This window comes from Nesoenas mayeri (genome assembly GCF_963082525.1).
Source record: "Nesoenas mayeri genome assembly, chromosome: 5".
Taxonomy (NCBI): Eukaryota; Metazoa; Chordata; class Aves; order Columbiformes; family Columbidae; genus Nesoenas; species Nesoenas mayeri.
The window spans coordinates 32,086,014-32,102,766 of NC_137548.1; the positions used below are offsets into that span (position 1 = coordinate 32,086,014).

Sequence of the window (16,753 nt, forward strand, 5' to 3'; positions counted from 1 at the left end):
ACATTCTACTGTTTTGAGGTTTGTCAAACTGAACAATGCTGAAAGTTATTCATTTTCATTGTCTGTTAATAAATTGGACTTGGACCTCGATTCAATTTTATGTCACGAGAAACAAATAATAGGTTTTGCTGCATAAAACCTATGGAAGTAAATTTAAAGCCAGAAACTGAATATGTAGAAGTTATACATTTTTACTGATCATAACTGGGAAGTTAAATCTATATCAGCAAGACAATGTTTTCTTTTTCTTAAATAAGTTGTTCAAGTGTTGGCAACATCCACTGCCATTTCAGTTTTAACACAGTAGCATTTAGAAAAGAGTAAGGCAGGAGCGTGACTGTTATGCTTTATCTTTTGCATACAGAGTGAAGCCTCATTTTTTTTTTTTTTATGAGCGAGACATGCTGAAGAAATTAAGTCATCATAAACAAAACATCTGTCTCCCCAGCAGTTTTTTTGCTGGTATTGGAATGAGTCATGCTCATGGGAACTGTGCTGGTCTCTGTGCAGTGAGATCACCAGAAGACTTAAGGGTTTTGACTGTGCTTTCCAGAAAGAAAAAATATATTGTGAAGTCAGTAAAACTTAGTTTCTTTTTACAGTTGCACATGGCCTTCTACTTTTGAGCCTTTATGATACTAGGAACTCTCTTCCAGGAGAGCAGTTTCCTTTCCTTCCCCATTAACCACACTGAAGGGACTTGAACAAAATTTTCTGTACTAGTAAAAGTAAGAACCTCAATGCAGTGAGAGGGAATGAAGAATATGGCAAGAGGGGTGAGGAACAGCATGTTGTTGTCGGTTTGGTTTTGACCTGAATTTATATACGGGTAAATACCATCATGGAGGGAAAAACTTTGAGTGGCTAGCAAAAAGTGATACAGAAATGTTTCAAAGAAAATCAGATTTTAAACACAAACTACTTGAAAAGCAATATTGTAGCATGAGTAAATGATGGTTGAAAATAAATCTGTTCTCTTCTGCACTCAATTTTCTGAGGTTTTATTTGTGAAGTATTAGTGTAGTTGAGGTATGACTTATTTACAAGAAGAAATTGAGATGCCTTTTTCAATACTTCAGCCCATTCTTTCTCACTTTTGTAGGAGGTTTAGTAGTTTTTTAAATACTGTCTAGCAAGGATATTGTTAACTGTATTCTCCACATTTGGTGCTGTAGTTCATCAGATGAGAACAGCAACTATTTTGTTGGCTGAACCATACGCAATTGGGTTAGCATCATCACTTTGCACTTGAGCTTTACTTTCTGATGCTCGTTTGATTTCTATGGAAACTTACCCAGTATCAGTCCTGTAAAAGAATCTAATTTGTTTGTACTTCAGCTGCTGGATCCCATGTGCTTCCTGAGATCTTTTGTTACCGTGATGGTCAGTGGCCCTGTCTCTGGTCTCTTGCATATATTTCCACATTAAGTTTCTCTGTCTGGCAGTCTCCTTGAGCAGTGGAATCCTGTACTCCAGCTATTAGTCATAGGCCTCCTATGGTCTTATTTCCTCTTAGGATCTGATTTTCTGTGAGAGTTTTAATTTTCAAAGTTTCTTTTACTTACATTAATATGACTTGAAGATAACTGTGCATAAATTGAGGAAGAAGGCTTATCCTGAGGTGGTTAAAGCATGCACAATTGACTTTTGTACTTGGCAAGACCATTAGAGCACGAGAGTCTATCACTGAACTGCTTCCCATGCCTTTGAGTATCCCGTTGTCTAGCCAGCCCCTGGCAGAGCTGCAGTCCAGGTTGGTAAAGGCCAAGTCTGGATTTCACTGCACCTTAACTACCTTCAGTGCTTCTGATTGGAATCTTGGCCTCCATTAGCACTCAGGTTTCTGCAGTAAAAGAAACAAGCAATTCAGCTTCTGAAGCAGTACCTTAGTTTTATTTAGACTCTGCAGGTTCAAAAACTAAAACAATTTTTAATCTCTGAAAGTCAAAGCTTGACATTTTATAAGTTCAGTTCAGTGTTGGAGAGGGAACAGTTTTTTTCCAGGTATCCTTTGAGGTATCTGAAACCTTGTCGGGGTGGTGCCACCTTTTTCCACATCCCTATTTCATATCCATTTCCAGAGAAGAATGAAATGTCTCTCTGTCCAGGCTGGACAGGGATCTTTTGCAACTACTGTGTTTTGCTCAAGTCTTTTGGAGAAGCCTTCTTTTCTTGGCTCTCAGCATGTATGATTGCACTTGGATGGGAGAATTGTACCTCTTCACGCTGTCTCAGCCCAGGGGTCAGGTAAAAAAAGAAAAAACTTACTTTCATATTCTTGTACTTGGATGAAAAGCAAGTAAGTGGGGACACTTATTTTCCTTGCACAAAAGAGACATTTTGGGGTAGAATCCATTTGAAGTCAATGGCCTTGAAACAATGGGTTTACTTTTTCACTCAGTGAAGTTCTCCACTTCTCAGCCAATTACTACTTATGAAACCGAATAGTGTAATAACTTAAACAGACTTACTCCATGAGCTGTCACCAGCATTAGCTGTTTCACCTCTTGCTCACAGAATAAACTCCGAGGATAAATGCTGATTGCAGGAATTGCGACATGTTCTATCCATGTCTGCTGACAAAACTAGAGTTGCTTGAGTATTTTATAGAAAGTCTTCTCATTTTAAAATGCAATTAAGAAGCACAGACCAAAGCATATTATGGCTACCCCGTGCATATGCTTGACCATATATGCAGGGCTGCAACAAGCCATTTGATCTTCCTCATCTACATTGGATGAGTTTTAAAGATCCACCCTTCTTAACTGGTATTTATACCATCCTTTTTCATTGTTGGGGCTAAGTCTCTGCCACCAACATGTGCCTAGTCCAGCAGGCAAACATTAGTGTCTACAGAACTTAAGTTGCCAGTGAAGTGCTGGTAGGGTGTGCAGAGGATCACAGCTGAGAGACACTGCGAAGGCAGCAAAGTAAGTGATGTGAAACACAGAATATCTACCCTGTATTCCCACCCTACTCCCCCATTTTGTTGTAACAAGTCATAGTAGGCTCTTGGGTTTTGTCAGTGAAACCTGTTTCCGGACACATGGAGGACAAAAAAGTGAGGAGTAAGAGCCAAGATGGTCAGTCATGCTTGACCAAGTTGCCTTCTGTGGTTCTGAGATAAAACTGCTTCCTCAGTGCATGAGGGGAGAGCTGTGGAGGCTGAACAAAATGAGGAGATATATACTCCTAGTGCAGTTTATTTATTCCTTTTTTGATATCATCATAGCACTTTGAGAAATGGGACTTTCCCCCCCCCTTTTTTATCATACTCAGTTTGTTTCTTCTTTTAGTAGATTGTGGGATGTCTCTGCTCTCCTGCTAGAAGACGGTGATGTTATATGGATTGAAGAAACAAGTTTTACCTTTTCATAACTGTGCCACCTTCCAAGAGCTTCTAAATCAAGGGCCTCTTGCACTTGGCGTTATTGTTCTCGCTTAATTTTTTACTGGTATTTCAACAAATGTTCTGTCTCCCTACCTTTCTTCACTGGAGGAAGCTGGGATTGATCTCTTTAAGCTTCTTCACTCTGCAGATACTGTTTTGAGAACCATGTTTGTTTCACCTAGATCTTCCTTGTAACTGTGTACAAGGTAGCTACTCCTTACTGTCTGGATTGAATGTTAAGGCTGATGTAGTGAGCTTTTTCTGTATTATGCACTTAATGTTACCAAAATGCTGTTTTCAATGTGGATGAACCAGGCACAGAAATGAGCCTTAATGTCATTTTCTCAAAGGTTGTGAGTACGTTGTTTGTCTTAACAAGTCTTTATATAAATTCTTCTGTAATTATATGTATTATAAGTTACCTTAAACATGCAAGCATATCCTTAGGTAGTGGAAGTTGTAAATGTGTATTGTGAATTTAAGCCACCTGTATAAGTTCTAAGGCTTCTTTGCTAAATCTTGTGAGCCACTATGAAATGAACATATTTAAAGTAAATTGTTATAGTGGTTTAGTCTACTGAAAGGGCAAGTATCAGGTTCTTGAAACCAATTTTCTTTACATACTGACAGTGTGAAATAAAAAGTGAAGTTTGATTTGTATCACTCATTGTTAAATTAACCTTTTTCTTCTAATGTAGTTGATTTTGTAGCTGGGTGGTTTTCAGGAGTTACAAGTTAGGAAATAATGCTACTGATACCTTTCATTTTTTGTTTTGCATTGGTCTTATATGTCTGTAGAATATATGAAAGGTAAAGCCAATAGCAAATAGATCACTTGGTCTAATGTAAGATATACTTGTCAAGTTTTTTGGACGTGTAATCTGCAGTTAATTGCTAACTGGACCTAATTGCTTTTAACTACTTACAATGACTGTTAGACTACTTGATGGGCCAAATTGTTTAATAGTTTTGAATAAAGCATGGTGTTAGGATGAGTAGAAGCTACATGTCCTGTTGAGTAAAGAAAGAAAATAAAAGAAAAAAACAAAAGACCAACCAACCAACAAAAAAAAAACCCGAAGGAAACAACAACAAACAAAATTATATCTCTAATGTTTACAGCTCAGCACTAGATGTGAGATGTATTAAGTTGATTTTGGTACAGAATTGTTGCAGAGAATTTGTTGCTGTGGATGTTGTCAATTTTTATACTTTTTAATTTTATGGGGGAGATTGAAATTCTTAGTCAATTTCAAAATACATATTTCTAAATTCGGTGTAGTTTTGATGTTATAATTATCCTTGGGTAAGCCTGTGAAGATATATTGAGAGAGTGTTATTTCAGGGTCCATAGCTGTGCCTGCTGTTTAGAAAATGTAAATTATTCACAATGAATTTGTGAGTGGAAATGAAATCAGAAGGATATCTGATACATATATTGTGCTGGTATCTTCTGGGATCAGTCTAATGGAAGATGTACATTGTATTTTTGTTTTTTAAACAGCTATCGTACTCTATACATGAAATGGGCAGATGCCTAAGGGCTATAAATGTAAGTTCTGAGTGCAAGAAGCATAGAATCACTCCTAACTTTATGAAATGAATATTGCAGGGAGTTTGTGTTGTATCATCCTGTCCCGTCCCCCTCCTTGCATAGGTTGTCTCTTATACAAGCTAAGGTGCCAGTGTGTGGTCTACCTTCTCTTTCCTCCATGTTGTATCATCTCAGTTCAGGTGTCCAAAATATATGCAATTGTTTGAAGTCAAAACTTTAAGAGAAAGGTATTCCACTGTTTCTCTTTTGGGAAAAGGTAAAAACATGTAATAGAACTAGAGAAGGATGTTTTTGGTTTGTTTTGCTGTCTAGGTTCCCCTATTTCATCCCTTACTGTGCTCTTACACTGTTGATCTCAGAATTTAGTGTAGAACTGTAAAATGTTAGGTGTTTTACAAGCATCCCATATATTGATTCATACCAGACTGATCTGTTAGAGATTTTAATCTAAAACTTATTGGCTTGTCCAGATTCATAAACCTGATGTAAGTTTTCACATCCTCAAGAAGTCACTATGTCGTTCCTGAAAGGAGTGCAGAGGGGGAAGCAGTATCTTAATTTTTACTTTAAAAGAAGAATATATCTTTCCTAACAGGCTATCACTTGACAAGATGATTTCTCCCCACCATCTCTATGTTTAATGGAAATTTACTAGTTGTTTAAATAGAGTACTTCTACCACTGATCAGTGATTGCAAATTACTGTGAAAGCATCAAGAAAGAGGAAAAGACAGTAATTTCCCTTCTAACTTCTCTCAGATTTCTGTGTGACTAAACAACAAGCCATTAATTAAAAAAGTCTTCAAATATACAAGATGCATTTTCAGTGTTGTGGGTGGTGGTTTTGGTGTGTTGTTTTTGGGGTTTTTTTTTGTTTTTGTTTGTTTGTTTGTGTGTGTGTGTTTGTTTGTTTTGGGAGGGTTGTTTGTTTGGTGGGTTTTGTTTGTTTGTTTTTACCTGAATTCTGTCAAGAGTGCAGAGCTAAGCAATAAAATATAGTGGGAGGGATAAAAGCCATGGATGGCATTTTTAATGATTCCTGAGGTGAACAAAACCCTGGAATAGACCAGTTTTTCTTGGTTTCTTCAGTCTGCAGGACTCTTCACAGTTTTTGCAGGCTTTATTATGCCCACCCATTTTGAAATGAGTAATGCTTATAACAGTCTCAGGATTCCTGGAAAGGAGTATGAAGCATGTCAGAAATGTGTTCAGCTTGTGTTATTTGCCAGAAAGAAAACTATTTAGTTAACTGCTAGAAAATATCAGGACACTGCCAACAGATGGTTTACTACTTTTACACAGTTCTTGTTTTCCCTATCTTTAAACTGCACTTTCATGATCCTTGTAAACTAATGTTGCTGGTGGCCAAGGCAGCCCTAATCCCACCCTTGCCCTTCTGTCCCAGGTGCTGGCACACAGCTGCATGGTGAACTGTCTCAGGGAGCTGATACGGGTAAAAACTAAACTACTCACTATTTAACTTTTTTTTTTTTTTAAAAAATGGATTAAACCTGGATTAATTCTTTTGTTTAGTCCACTGCAGTACCACATAAGCACTTGTGCTGTCATAAGGAAGCAAAGTGCATGGAGAAATAAATAGTTTCTGCCAGCACAAGTGCATGAGGTGGGCATAAATTAAATGTCAAACAACACAAACTGCTATATGTTTGCCTTGGTTCAGCAATTATGTTGGTCTTCTCTGAAGTTGTACTAGCTGTTTGTTTGAGATAACAAATACAGAATTTTGATGAATGATAATGATCAAATATGTAGTCTCAACACTAATGAGTAAATACCAGGCAATTACCACAACAGCAGAAGCTGGGTTTTTAATAATGGTGTTTTACAATGATTTCCCAAAGTAGGTGTCCTCTGTTAGGATGGTGGCTTCATTAAAACCAGATTTGAGTGCTTGCTGGAGCTACCAGCGCAGCCCAGCAATAGTTGGCTGCTTAGGTGATTTCACACTGCAGGCAACATTTCAGTGGTTAGCCTGTCCTGGGAGCCCATCCCTGTTTGTGATTAAAATAAAGATCATTGAAAACAGCAAGACTTAGCATACTGAACATATTTTCTTGTTTTTTGGAAAACATTACTTGCTCTTCCTTCCCTTGCTTGTTATTTTATTTCTCCTTTTTAATTTACTGCTATTTCAATTCTCCATGCTGAGGATTAGTTTCCTCAGTTCCTTCTGTGTACCAACACCTCAACAAAGATAATGTAAATCTTCATTTTCCACTTACTTGCGTGGTTCTATAAAACATCTGGATATAAAGATAAGTCAGCCGCTTGCTGGCTGTCTGCCTGAAAATGGTCTGAGACTTTGGCTGGCCAGAAAATAGTCCAAGTTTTTTACTACTGAATATGTGTGATCTGTGAACGTATCAGCTTAAGTATCTTGGTTTTATTTAGTACATATTCTTTAGAAATTACCTTTAATCCCTCTGTGTTCACATGCACATATAGAGGAATGGTCACCTGTTCCTAGGAGGAGGCTTGTTGATAGAAATATCATGGAGAAGCACTGGAGCAAAGATCTGAGGAGATGCAAAGGGGCAGTGTGTTTGTTACATGCACTGGTTGAAATCTGCACAGGAATCTTCCCTCTCGGTGTTTCTGTTGAGCACTGGAGGCACAGTGTAAATGTTGACATCCTCTTCAATAAGACTGTGATGGCTGGAGGAAAATGGATTTTTCTTCATTCAGCCAAAAGCATAATTCTAATAATTTGTGCGTGATTACGTACATAAAACAAAGCAAGCATGTGAGGCAGGAAATGTGGGATCTCTTTAGAGACTCACATTTACTGCAACATTTAATTCCCTTTTGCCATAGAGGGATAAATGTTGTGAACAGCAATGTGCAGTCTCAGGGTGCTCAGAGATCCTCCAGTAAAAGTTTTAGCTTTTAAGGCATTTTATATTTGAACACAGGGGAAACTGTTTGCATTCTGAGGTCTGTGAGTCCACATGGGCCATGAATGGAAACTGCTGATGGTTTGAATTCATCCTGGAACATGAATCAAGAACAAACATTACTGTGTAAAGAAATCTGCCTGTACTACATGAAGTTTTGCATGTACTGCCAGCATTTTTTTTTTTTAATGAAAATATGTGGTTTTGTTGGAGAATGGGAAAAATTGAGACTTGTGTTCCTTGAGCAAGTCTTCTGTATTTTTTAGTAAGACTAACAAAAAGATTTATGCCTGCTTTTGAAAAGGAAGAGTACTTAATTAAGACTTTAATACAACCTTTGCTTTTCATAGAATATCTCAATTTGAAAGGGACTCATAAAGATCATCAAGTCCAACTCCTGTAGATCCACCAATAAACAGGGAGAAGGTAGCTTATTTAAACACAACTGCCGATTTATTTTTTTTTTTTTTGACCCATGAGAAACAGTTTCATCCAAACTATACTGATAGCTGAATCTCAGAAGTCTCTTTGCATACAGGCACAGTTAGTTCTTTTATTTTTTTTAAATAAATAGACGTTTGTGGTCAGTGTCGTTTTCCACATTAGATTCAGCAATCATATCAAGTACACTGCATTAGATTAGTTGCTTAGTTCTGGGATCTGTGGCTGTTGTAAACTAAGTATTTGGAACAAAGGATCACAGCCTCTTAGGCAGTGAGTATATGCTTTAGTCAGAGGTTCCAGTTACATTTGGTGTCTGCAGAATCTGTCTGTACATATTCTGGTGGATGTCTGTACAACCAGCTTAATCACAAAGCAAATAATAACATGCAGCAATAAACTGCAGTATTTCGTTGTTCTGTGTCATGTCACAGAAACATTTTTGGCTGGAAAAGACATTTAAGATTGTCAAGTCCAACTGTAGGCCTAACACTGCCAGATCTACCTCTCAACTCCCTAAGAACCTCATCTATGCATCTTTTAAATACCACCAGGGATGGTGACTCCACCACTTCCCTGGGCAGCCTGTTCCAATGTCTGACAACCCTTTCCGTGAAGACATTTTTTCTTAGTATCCAATCTAAGCCTCCTCTGGCCCAACTTGAGACCGTTTCCTTTCATCCTATTGCTTGTTACTTGGCAGAAGAGACCAACACCCTCCATGTTACAACCCTTTCTAGTAGCTGTAGACAGCAATCAGATCTCCTCTCAGCCTCCTTTTCTCCAGACTAAACAGCTGCAGTTCCCTTAGCTGATACTCATAAGACTTATCCTCCAGACCCCTCACCAGCTTCCTTCTTGTGGTGAGGGATCCAAAACTGAGCACAAGATTCAAGGTGTGGACTCCCCGGTGTGGAGGACAGTGGGACTATTATTGCCCAGTCCTGCTGGCCACACTATTCCTGATACAAGCCAGGATGCTGTTAGCATTTTCAGCTAACTGGGCACACTGCTAGCTTATATTCATCCAGCTGTTGACCAACACCCTCAGGTCCTCTTCTGTGGGACAGCTTTCCAGCCACTCATCCCTGAGCGTGTAGCACTGCCTGGGATTGTTATGACCCAAGTGCAGGACCCGACACTTGGCCTTGTTCAACCTCATACAATTGGCCTCAGCCCAACAATCCCTCTGTATGGCCTTCCTACCCTCCAGCAGATCAACACTACCATCCAACTTGGTGTCATCTGCAAACCTACTGATGGCACCCTAGATCCCCTTGTCCAGATCACTGTGATATTAAACTGGTCCCAGTACTGAGCTCTGGGGAACATCACTCATGACAGGCTGCCAACTGGATTTTACTCCGTTTACTGCAACTCTTTGGGCCCAGCCATCCACACAAAACCCAGCGATGAGTACGCTCATCCAAGCCATGAGCAGCCAGTTTCTCCTGGAGAATGCTGTGGGAAACAGTGTCAAAGGCTTTACTGAAGTCTAGGTAGACAACATACACAGCCTTTCCCTCATTCAATGAGCAAGTCAGCTTGTCATAGAAGATCAGAATAGTCAAGCAGGACTTGCCTTTCATAAACCCATGTTGACTGGGCCTGATGCTGTACACTCAGGATGATCTGGTACATAACCTTCCCTGGCACTGAGGTCAGACTGACAGTCCTGTAATTTCCTGGATCCTGCTTCTGGTTGTTTTTGTAGATGGGTGTCACATCTGTTAACCTCCAGTCAACTGCGACCTCCTTGGTTAGCCAGGACTGCTGATACGTAATTCAAAGTGGCTTGGTGAACAAGATCCTTCAGAATCCTTGGGTAGATCCCATCTGGCCCCATAGACTTATGTGTGTCTAAGTGGTGTAGTAGGTCACTAACCATTTTGGATTGGATTATTGCAGCTTCATTTTGCTCCCCAGCCCTGTCTTCTGGCTCAGGTGGCTGTGTACCTAGAGCACAACTGGTTTTACTTGTTAAAGTCTGAGGCAAAGAAGGTATTAAGTGTCTTCTGTGTCTCTACTGAAACAGGAGATTTGGTATATCTTGCAATATTGTATCGAGCTAGGCTTTATTTAAAGTTGGATTCATATGGCTGTGTATAAAAGCATTAGCATGAAGATAGATGTGTGTATACATAGAGAGGTATATTAATTAAATCTCCTAGGTTTTGCATTTATTTTGTCTTCTAGTTTTGTACTGTAAGTTTCAGTGCACATATGAAACAAAATGGTTTGGGAAATTTGTGAAATAGGATTTGGATAGTATCTCTTGTTTTGGCTTGCCTCTTTTTCAGTAGGGTCTTATCAAATGCAGCTATATACAGTGAAACCTATTGCTTGCAATGTCATTAAAGTAAATCTTGAAGTACTATGTGAAGGTTTTGAAGCTATAAACCATTAACACGTTTTGCCTCAAACAGTTATTGGTAGGGAAAACTTATATCTTAATCCTGGAAGCTTTACATCACTGAGTACATCTCTGAAATCACACTTTATTTTGCACTGTGTGAACCTCAAGAAAACACCTGAAAACACCTATTCAACAACTCAGTTGCAGAATTAGCAGTATCACATTATTGCAAGGCGGAGAACACTTTCAGTTGGCTGTGACTCAAGTATATCTTTACCTGACAGTATTTTTGTGTGTTTTCTCAATAAGCTATTTATTGAAAATTCTCTAAGCATGTGAGGGCCTGAGACTGAAGTTATTTTTGCAAAGATTAAATAGTCTCAACCTCAGGCAGAAGGAGGTCTTTGTGATTAAACCCGTAGTCATTGACAGCAGCCTTGAATAAGGAAAAAAAAAACATCAAACACAACAACAAAAGAAAACCAGCAAACATGAAAAACTAAAACAAAAAAACCCCCTAAAACTAGTTGCAAAGTGCCAGCAGCTCACATGGTAGTATAAGATATACTGCAAATATTTTTTAACACAAGAGAAAATTGAGGTATAATGAACATCAATAGAAAAAACCCCTTTTCTAAGTAACTAACAGGTAAATTTAAACTTTTGATTCCTTTTTTTGTGTTGATATATTTGTTGTTAAAGAATAGGTAACTCACATGGGAAGAGTTATGAAACCACATATTTTCAGGAGCCGTGCATTTTTTCTTCCTTTGAAATTGGTCTGGATTTTTCCTTTGAGGCCTTTCTTGAAATGCTATTCATTTTTGTAAAGGTGCATGTAATGCTAAAACTTGTCAGAATTTGCATACCTCTGTATCGGTTAACTGAGGTACACTATTACTGATTATTTTGGCAAAGGATTCTATTTGCGTCCCAAAGTAAATAGGTGGTGGATTTGATTTGGACTAATTTGTGCTCTCTCACACCTCCATGAATAAAGTTTTGGTTGGTTTTTTTTTTTTTTTTTTTTAAGATATCAAGCATATCATAAATATGTGCAACAAAATGTTGAGACTGAAAGTGTTAAGACAAGTACTTTGGTGATAGTATACACACTAAAAATAATGGATCCATGACTGTTTTGGCTTCATAATCTATTTTGACTGAAATTTTATCTGTTTTCTAATAGTTCAATTGTGACTAATATCAAATGATCTCACAGGCAGAATTTCTGGCTTCAGTAGTTGAGACCTGAACATGATGTTACTTGTATTAAGAACCTAAGAATGTAAGAAAAAACAAAACAAAACAACAAAACAAAACAAAACACACAAAAAACCACACAAAAAATCTGTGGGCTTATGAAAGTCTTAATAATATAGAGATGTGGAATTTAATCTATGTGTATTGGAGGATCATTGTACTTGAACAAGTAAAAGGGGCATTTGGCAGTCTCTACTGGTGGGGCCTATACACTTACTAACAGAATTTAGTGCAGAACTAATTGGAGTTCATAACTGGGGTGCTGTCTGCATAAAAGGCCTGTTAACATCCCTCTGTAACCGAGTTGTCTCTCCTTCAGTTAGGCTCTTTTATAAGTTGTGGTCAGTTTGAGCTTTCTTTTGCTGGACACGCCTGAATAAGCAGCTTCCCTCCTTCTCCCTCCCTGTTCTCTACTTTTGTTTTTTCCTCTTGTCCAAGTGCCTGTCCTAAGTTGACTGTGCTGTTTTCTCACAAAACACATTGAGGAACCGACGTGGGTCAAAATTACGTAGCAGAAAAGAGGAGGTACAGTTTTGTCTGTGTTATTAATCCCAATGGTTTCTGATTCTGCACAGTTGCTCAGTTGGTATAATTGCAGAGGAGCTGAGGGGATGGGGTGCTAAAGCTGCGAGAAGTGCAGGAGCTGCTGAATCCGTTGCTGTCACCAGGAGCTGTGCTTCCGAAGGAACAGTCTTACTTGAGTGCAAAGCTTTCTGTATCTTCTATAAATGCGATTTCTTGTCTAGCAGCACAATCGAGATGCTGCTGAGCTCAACCATGGTGTTCCTTCCCCATTCCTGTGCAATGCTTCCCCTGTCTACGTGGGACAGTAGAGTTTCCCTCCAGTTACCAGAGAGGGAATTAATTAAGGTTTTCATGCAGCTTGAAGTTACAGGGTGTCCCTCTGAGAAGCTTTTGCATTGTCATGAAGTGCTAGTGTGGACAGCTTCTACCCAAAATAAACTAAGCTAGTTTAGGAGAATTTAAGCAGCGTGGAAAACAAATTCAGTGAAAACTCTTAGATACTTGAAAAATTCTGCCTCTGAGTGCATGAAATTATATTCTAAAATCTTTGAATCGTTAAAAACTTTATTTCAAGGTCAGAGCTACTGATGCCCATGTAAATTAACTGGACTGTCACATAACTGAGAAGCTTCTAATTTTTTAAAAATTATTTATTATTTTATTTTTAGAGAGCAACAGTCTGCTATATTTGTGATCTACAATGAATGCCAAATCTGCAATCAGCAAAGAAATTTTTGCCCCACATGATGAAAGGATGCTGGGAGCTGTCCAAGTGAAAAGAAGAACCAAAAAAAAGATTCCTTTCCTAGCTACTGGGGGTCAGGGTGAATATTTAACATACATCTGCTTGTCAGGTAAGATTAATGATTTTGACATCTAGTTATCTGGTTTGGTTTATCTTTGATTAACTGATTAGATGCTATCCATAGCCATACGGATCTGGTTGACTTGAATCTTAATGTAACCAGAGAATTATGATGCTTATATCTTAAATCTTGAGAAACCACATGCTCGAGGATATTAATATTTATCCCATATAATAAATTCAACAGGTGGTTTCATTGTGTTAAAAAAGATTAGGTGTTCTCTCACAACATAGCTGCACAGTATGAACTAATAGAATATTTGGTAACAGTCTTTGCTTACTGAGGTTGAGATTTTTCTTGAAGGGGTGAACTTTACATTATATTTCTTTTTAATGCACTGAAATATTTTGTTTGAAGTAAATATGCCTTCTTTTTCTTTTCTTATTTGTCTGTTTTACCAGCTCAGTGGGTACTTAGATATGCAACCTTCAGCCAGAATATTTTCAGTTCATTGAAAAGAACAGTGGTGCTGTGTGTCAATCACCTGCCTTTAAAAGGGATGAAGATGGAAATATTTGAATTGAATGAGTAAAGGATGTGTAAAGGCTTGTGTTGTGAGAGGTCATGGGGAACAGGGAGAAATGATCTATTTGCTGCTGATGTGTTCAGCTGAAATTAATTTGAGTTTCTCCAAGGTCAAACCAGAACTTGTGAGAGTCAGTTTCAGAAACAGGGCAGGTAGCAGTTGTACAATATTTTGCGCTTTTTTTTTTTAATGAAAGTACAATTATTTTCTTTTTGAAGTGTATAAATGAAGGCCATTGATTGGGTAACTTGTATTTAACTATGGTATTGTAGGCTTTTTACTGGCTTTTTTTTTTAATATTTTCTGTTTATCGTAGTGAAATTTAGCTTAATTAAGATTATGTCTCAAGGCAGTTGGAAAGCAGTTTGTGATCCTGATTTGCCTGTAGTTTATACCTGTTTTCAAACTTAGTGGAATTCAGTTGCCTGGAGGTAAGTGTTCAGTGGAGTTTTAGGTTTCCAGCTCTTTCTCCAGAAAGGCAGAAATCCCTTGTTGTGTCTGTTTCTGTCAGCCAAGTGTGTGTGAATACCTTTGGTATCCTAGGGTCATTTAGTTACTCAGGTTTTTAGGCAGTATCAGTTGCTCCCTTTGAGTGTGTATATCTAACTGGAAGTGAAACTAGTGGTCAGGGGAAGAAATGCTTTGTGAATCTCAGAAGACCACAGTTATTTTTTTGCCTAAATGGAAGATACTGTTTCATGAACATTCAGTTTTGTTTTGTTTTGGTTTTTTCCCACTGAAAACTATGTTGAAACTTTCAAAACATAGGAAGTAAACCCCAATGACTCTACTACTGGTATAAGACATCACATACATGCCTGCAAAATTTACATTTATTGAATGTTATTGAATGAGATGTTATTTGTATGCATATGTGCAAATGCTTATATTAAGGTATAAACTGCAGAGTTTATGCACACACATGATGAGGACCATGAGACAAAACAGGTGACTTCTTATTTGCATCTGGGTGTTCTGCTTGTCATTGTCCCCAGAGAGAGAGCTCCCAGGAAGGGCTTAAAAACTGATTCACTTGTGGTTGGGATACTCTTTTTGCGTCTAAGGATTACAGGTTTTAATCCTCTCAGGTTGTAGAGGAAACTGGATCTAGGTCTTCCATCTCTTGAAGAAGTGTTCAAATCACTAACCTTTTGAAGCAGATCTGAACTCCTGTTCCTTTGGCAGTCAATTTTTTTAAAGAGTCTGGTTTTTTTTCACAAGTCATCTCATTTTACAGAACAATCTCGTTCTAGGGCTGTGTAGTAAGTTTTGGAATACTGTGCTGTTTTATATCCACGTTCATGAGGAAAGGTTAAAGATGTGATCTGTGCTTAAAATTTTCTATAGGCTAACACTATTCAGTTGATTGATTTTATTTGTTTATTTTTATTAGCATTCTGGGGAGCCTAGCCTTCCTTCAGCTCCCCCACCTCCATGTGGTATGAGACTGAATGATCTTAGATACACCTAATGTTTTTCTACAGCAGAATAAGATTATGAGTAAGGAAGAAACAGAAGATATCCTGACTTCAGCAGAGTTTCTTAATGACAAGAAAAGCATTGAGGATCTAAATAAAATTACTGTACAGTGGGCACTGAAAAGCTGCATAATCTTATTGGAAGAGCCCTCATGCATGGTTTGCTGTTAATGGGGTTTTGCAGGGATATGAGACTGGTTTTATTATATGTTTATACTCTGTTTTATGGAACTTACAGTATGATTGGTAATTTCAGTAAACAACAAGCAACTAGGGCAGGGACTATCTGGTTATGTTCATGTCTGAGGGCAACACAGAGTTCCAAACAATCTGATCAGAAAGATGATGCAATTCAATAGGGTCATGTGCAATTAGTTATTTAGTTGGGAATAATCAATGGCAGAAGACTAAGGGGTAGGGACCAACTGTTTCTGCCACTGGGGTTAAAGGAAACTGTGATGGGTTTAAACTGTTTTTTGCTATTCTTGATGGCTGCGTAGCAGTAATGGTTTCCGTTGCAACAAGAGGCTGTGTTAGAAGTTAAAGTTTTCCTTTAGGAAGGACAACTGATGTGGAGATGGCAGTTCTACTGTGTCTCCAAATGATCTGAGCTTAACTATATCTTGGATAACAGAAAATACTTGGTGACCTTCCATTTTTCTGTGATTTGGTACAACCCATGAGACACAATGGTGGCTACCTCTGGCTTTTAGCTCCCATTTCAAGCAACACAGGCTTTTAATGCTGAGTGTTACAACATCTCTATTGTAAACACCTTTATCAGCCTTTGACTCTTGTCTCTTTTTCCCAGGTTTGCTATGTATTAGGTAAACATAGTGACCAGAGTGTATTTGTGTTCTTAGATTCTTTGGACTAATTCAATTTGACCTTTGCTAAAAGGAATTTGATAGTTTACTGTTTAGAACTGAATTTGTCAGTTGAAAGAATACACATAGAATCTGACTTGTTAAGGGACTTATAAATATTTGGGTTTATAAAATATCCTGCCTAGTTGAGTTTCGTTCAAGATAGGATACAGAAAATTAAACATCAGCCATTGCGACAGCTACTTTTATTTACTGCTCAGTCGGTAACTGACAAATTGCACCAATTGTTATAATGGGAGTTAAATGTTTTCCTTTCTGTGTTGAACTGAAAATACATTATATTGTAATTGTTGTTTATCTGCATATTTGTAAGCATGAATAGAGACACTGAGCCCTTAGGCCTCAAAGAGATGGGATAGCGAAGCATTAACAGAATCTGTTTTTGAATAGAACAAGATAGGAGTGTAAGGGAGATTCTTCCTTAAAATTTGTATTTGAAGTATGTACTGGATTCTTTTATTTGACAATACTAAATATTGAATTGGTTAGAAGGATATACTCATTAATGCTCTGAAAAGGTGTGCCTAAAGCCTGTCATTTGAAACTGGTGA

The 16,753-nt window shown here is 38.0% G+C and overlaps 1 protein-coding gene across 3 annotated transcripts in view; it reads left to right on the top strand.

Annotated features, from left to right (window-relative positions):
• Positions 1-13,145: 13,145 nt before the first annotated feature.
• The window catches only part of STXBP6 (syntaxin binding protein 6), a gene marked incomplete at both ends in the record, with an annotated part of 91,846 nt that continues 88,238 nt past the window's right edge, over positions 13,146-16,753 (top strand). For all 3 annotated transcript variants that reach the window (XM_080344701.1, XM_080344702.1, XM_080344703.1), the window contains one exon: positions 13,146-13,299. In XM_080344701.1, coding sequence (XP_080200827.1) covers positions 13,146-13,299 — 154 coding nt within the window. The remainder of the gene's footprint in view (positions 13,300-16,753) is intronic.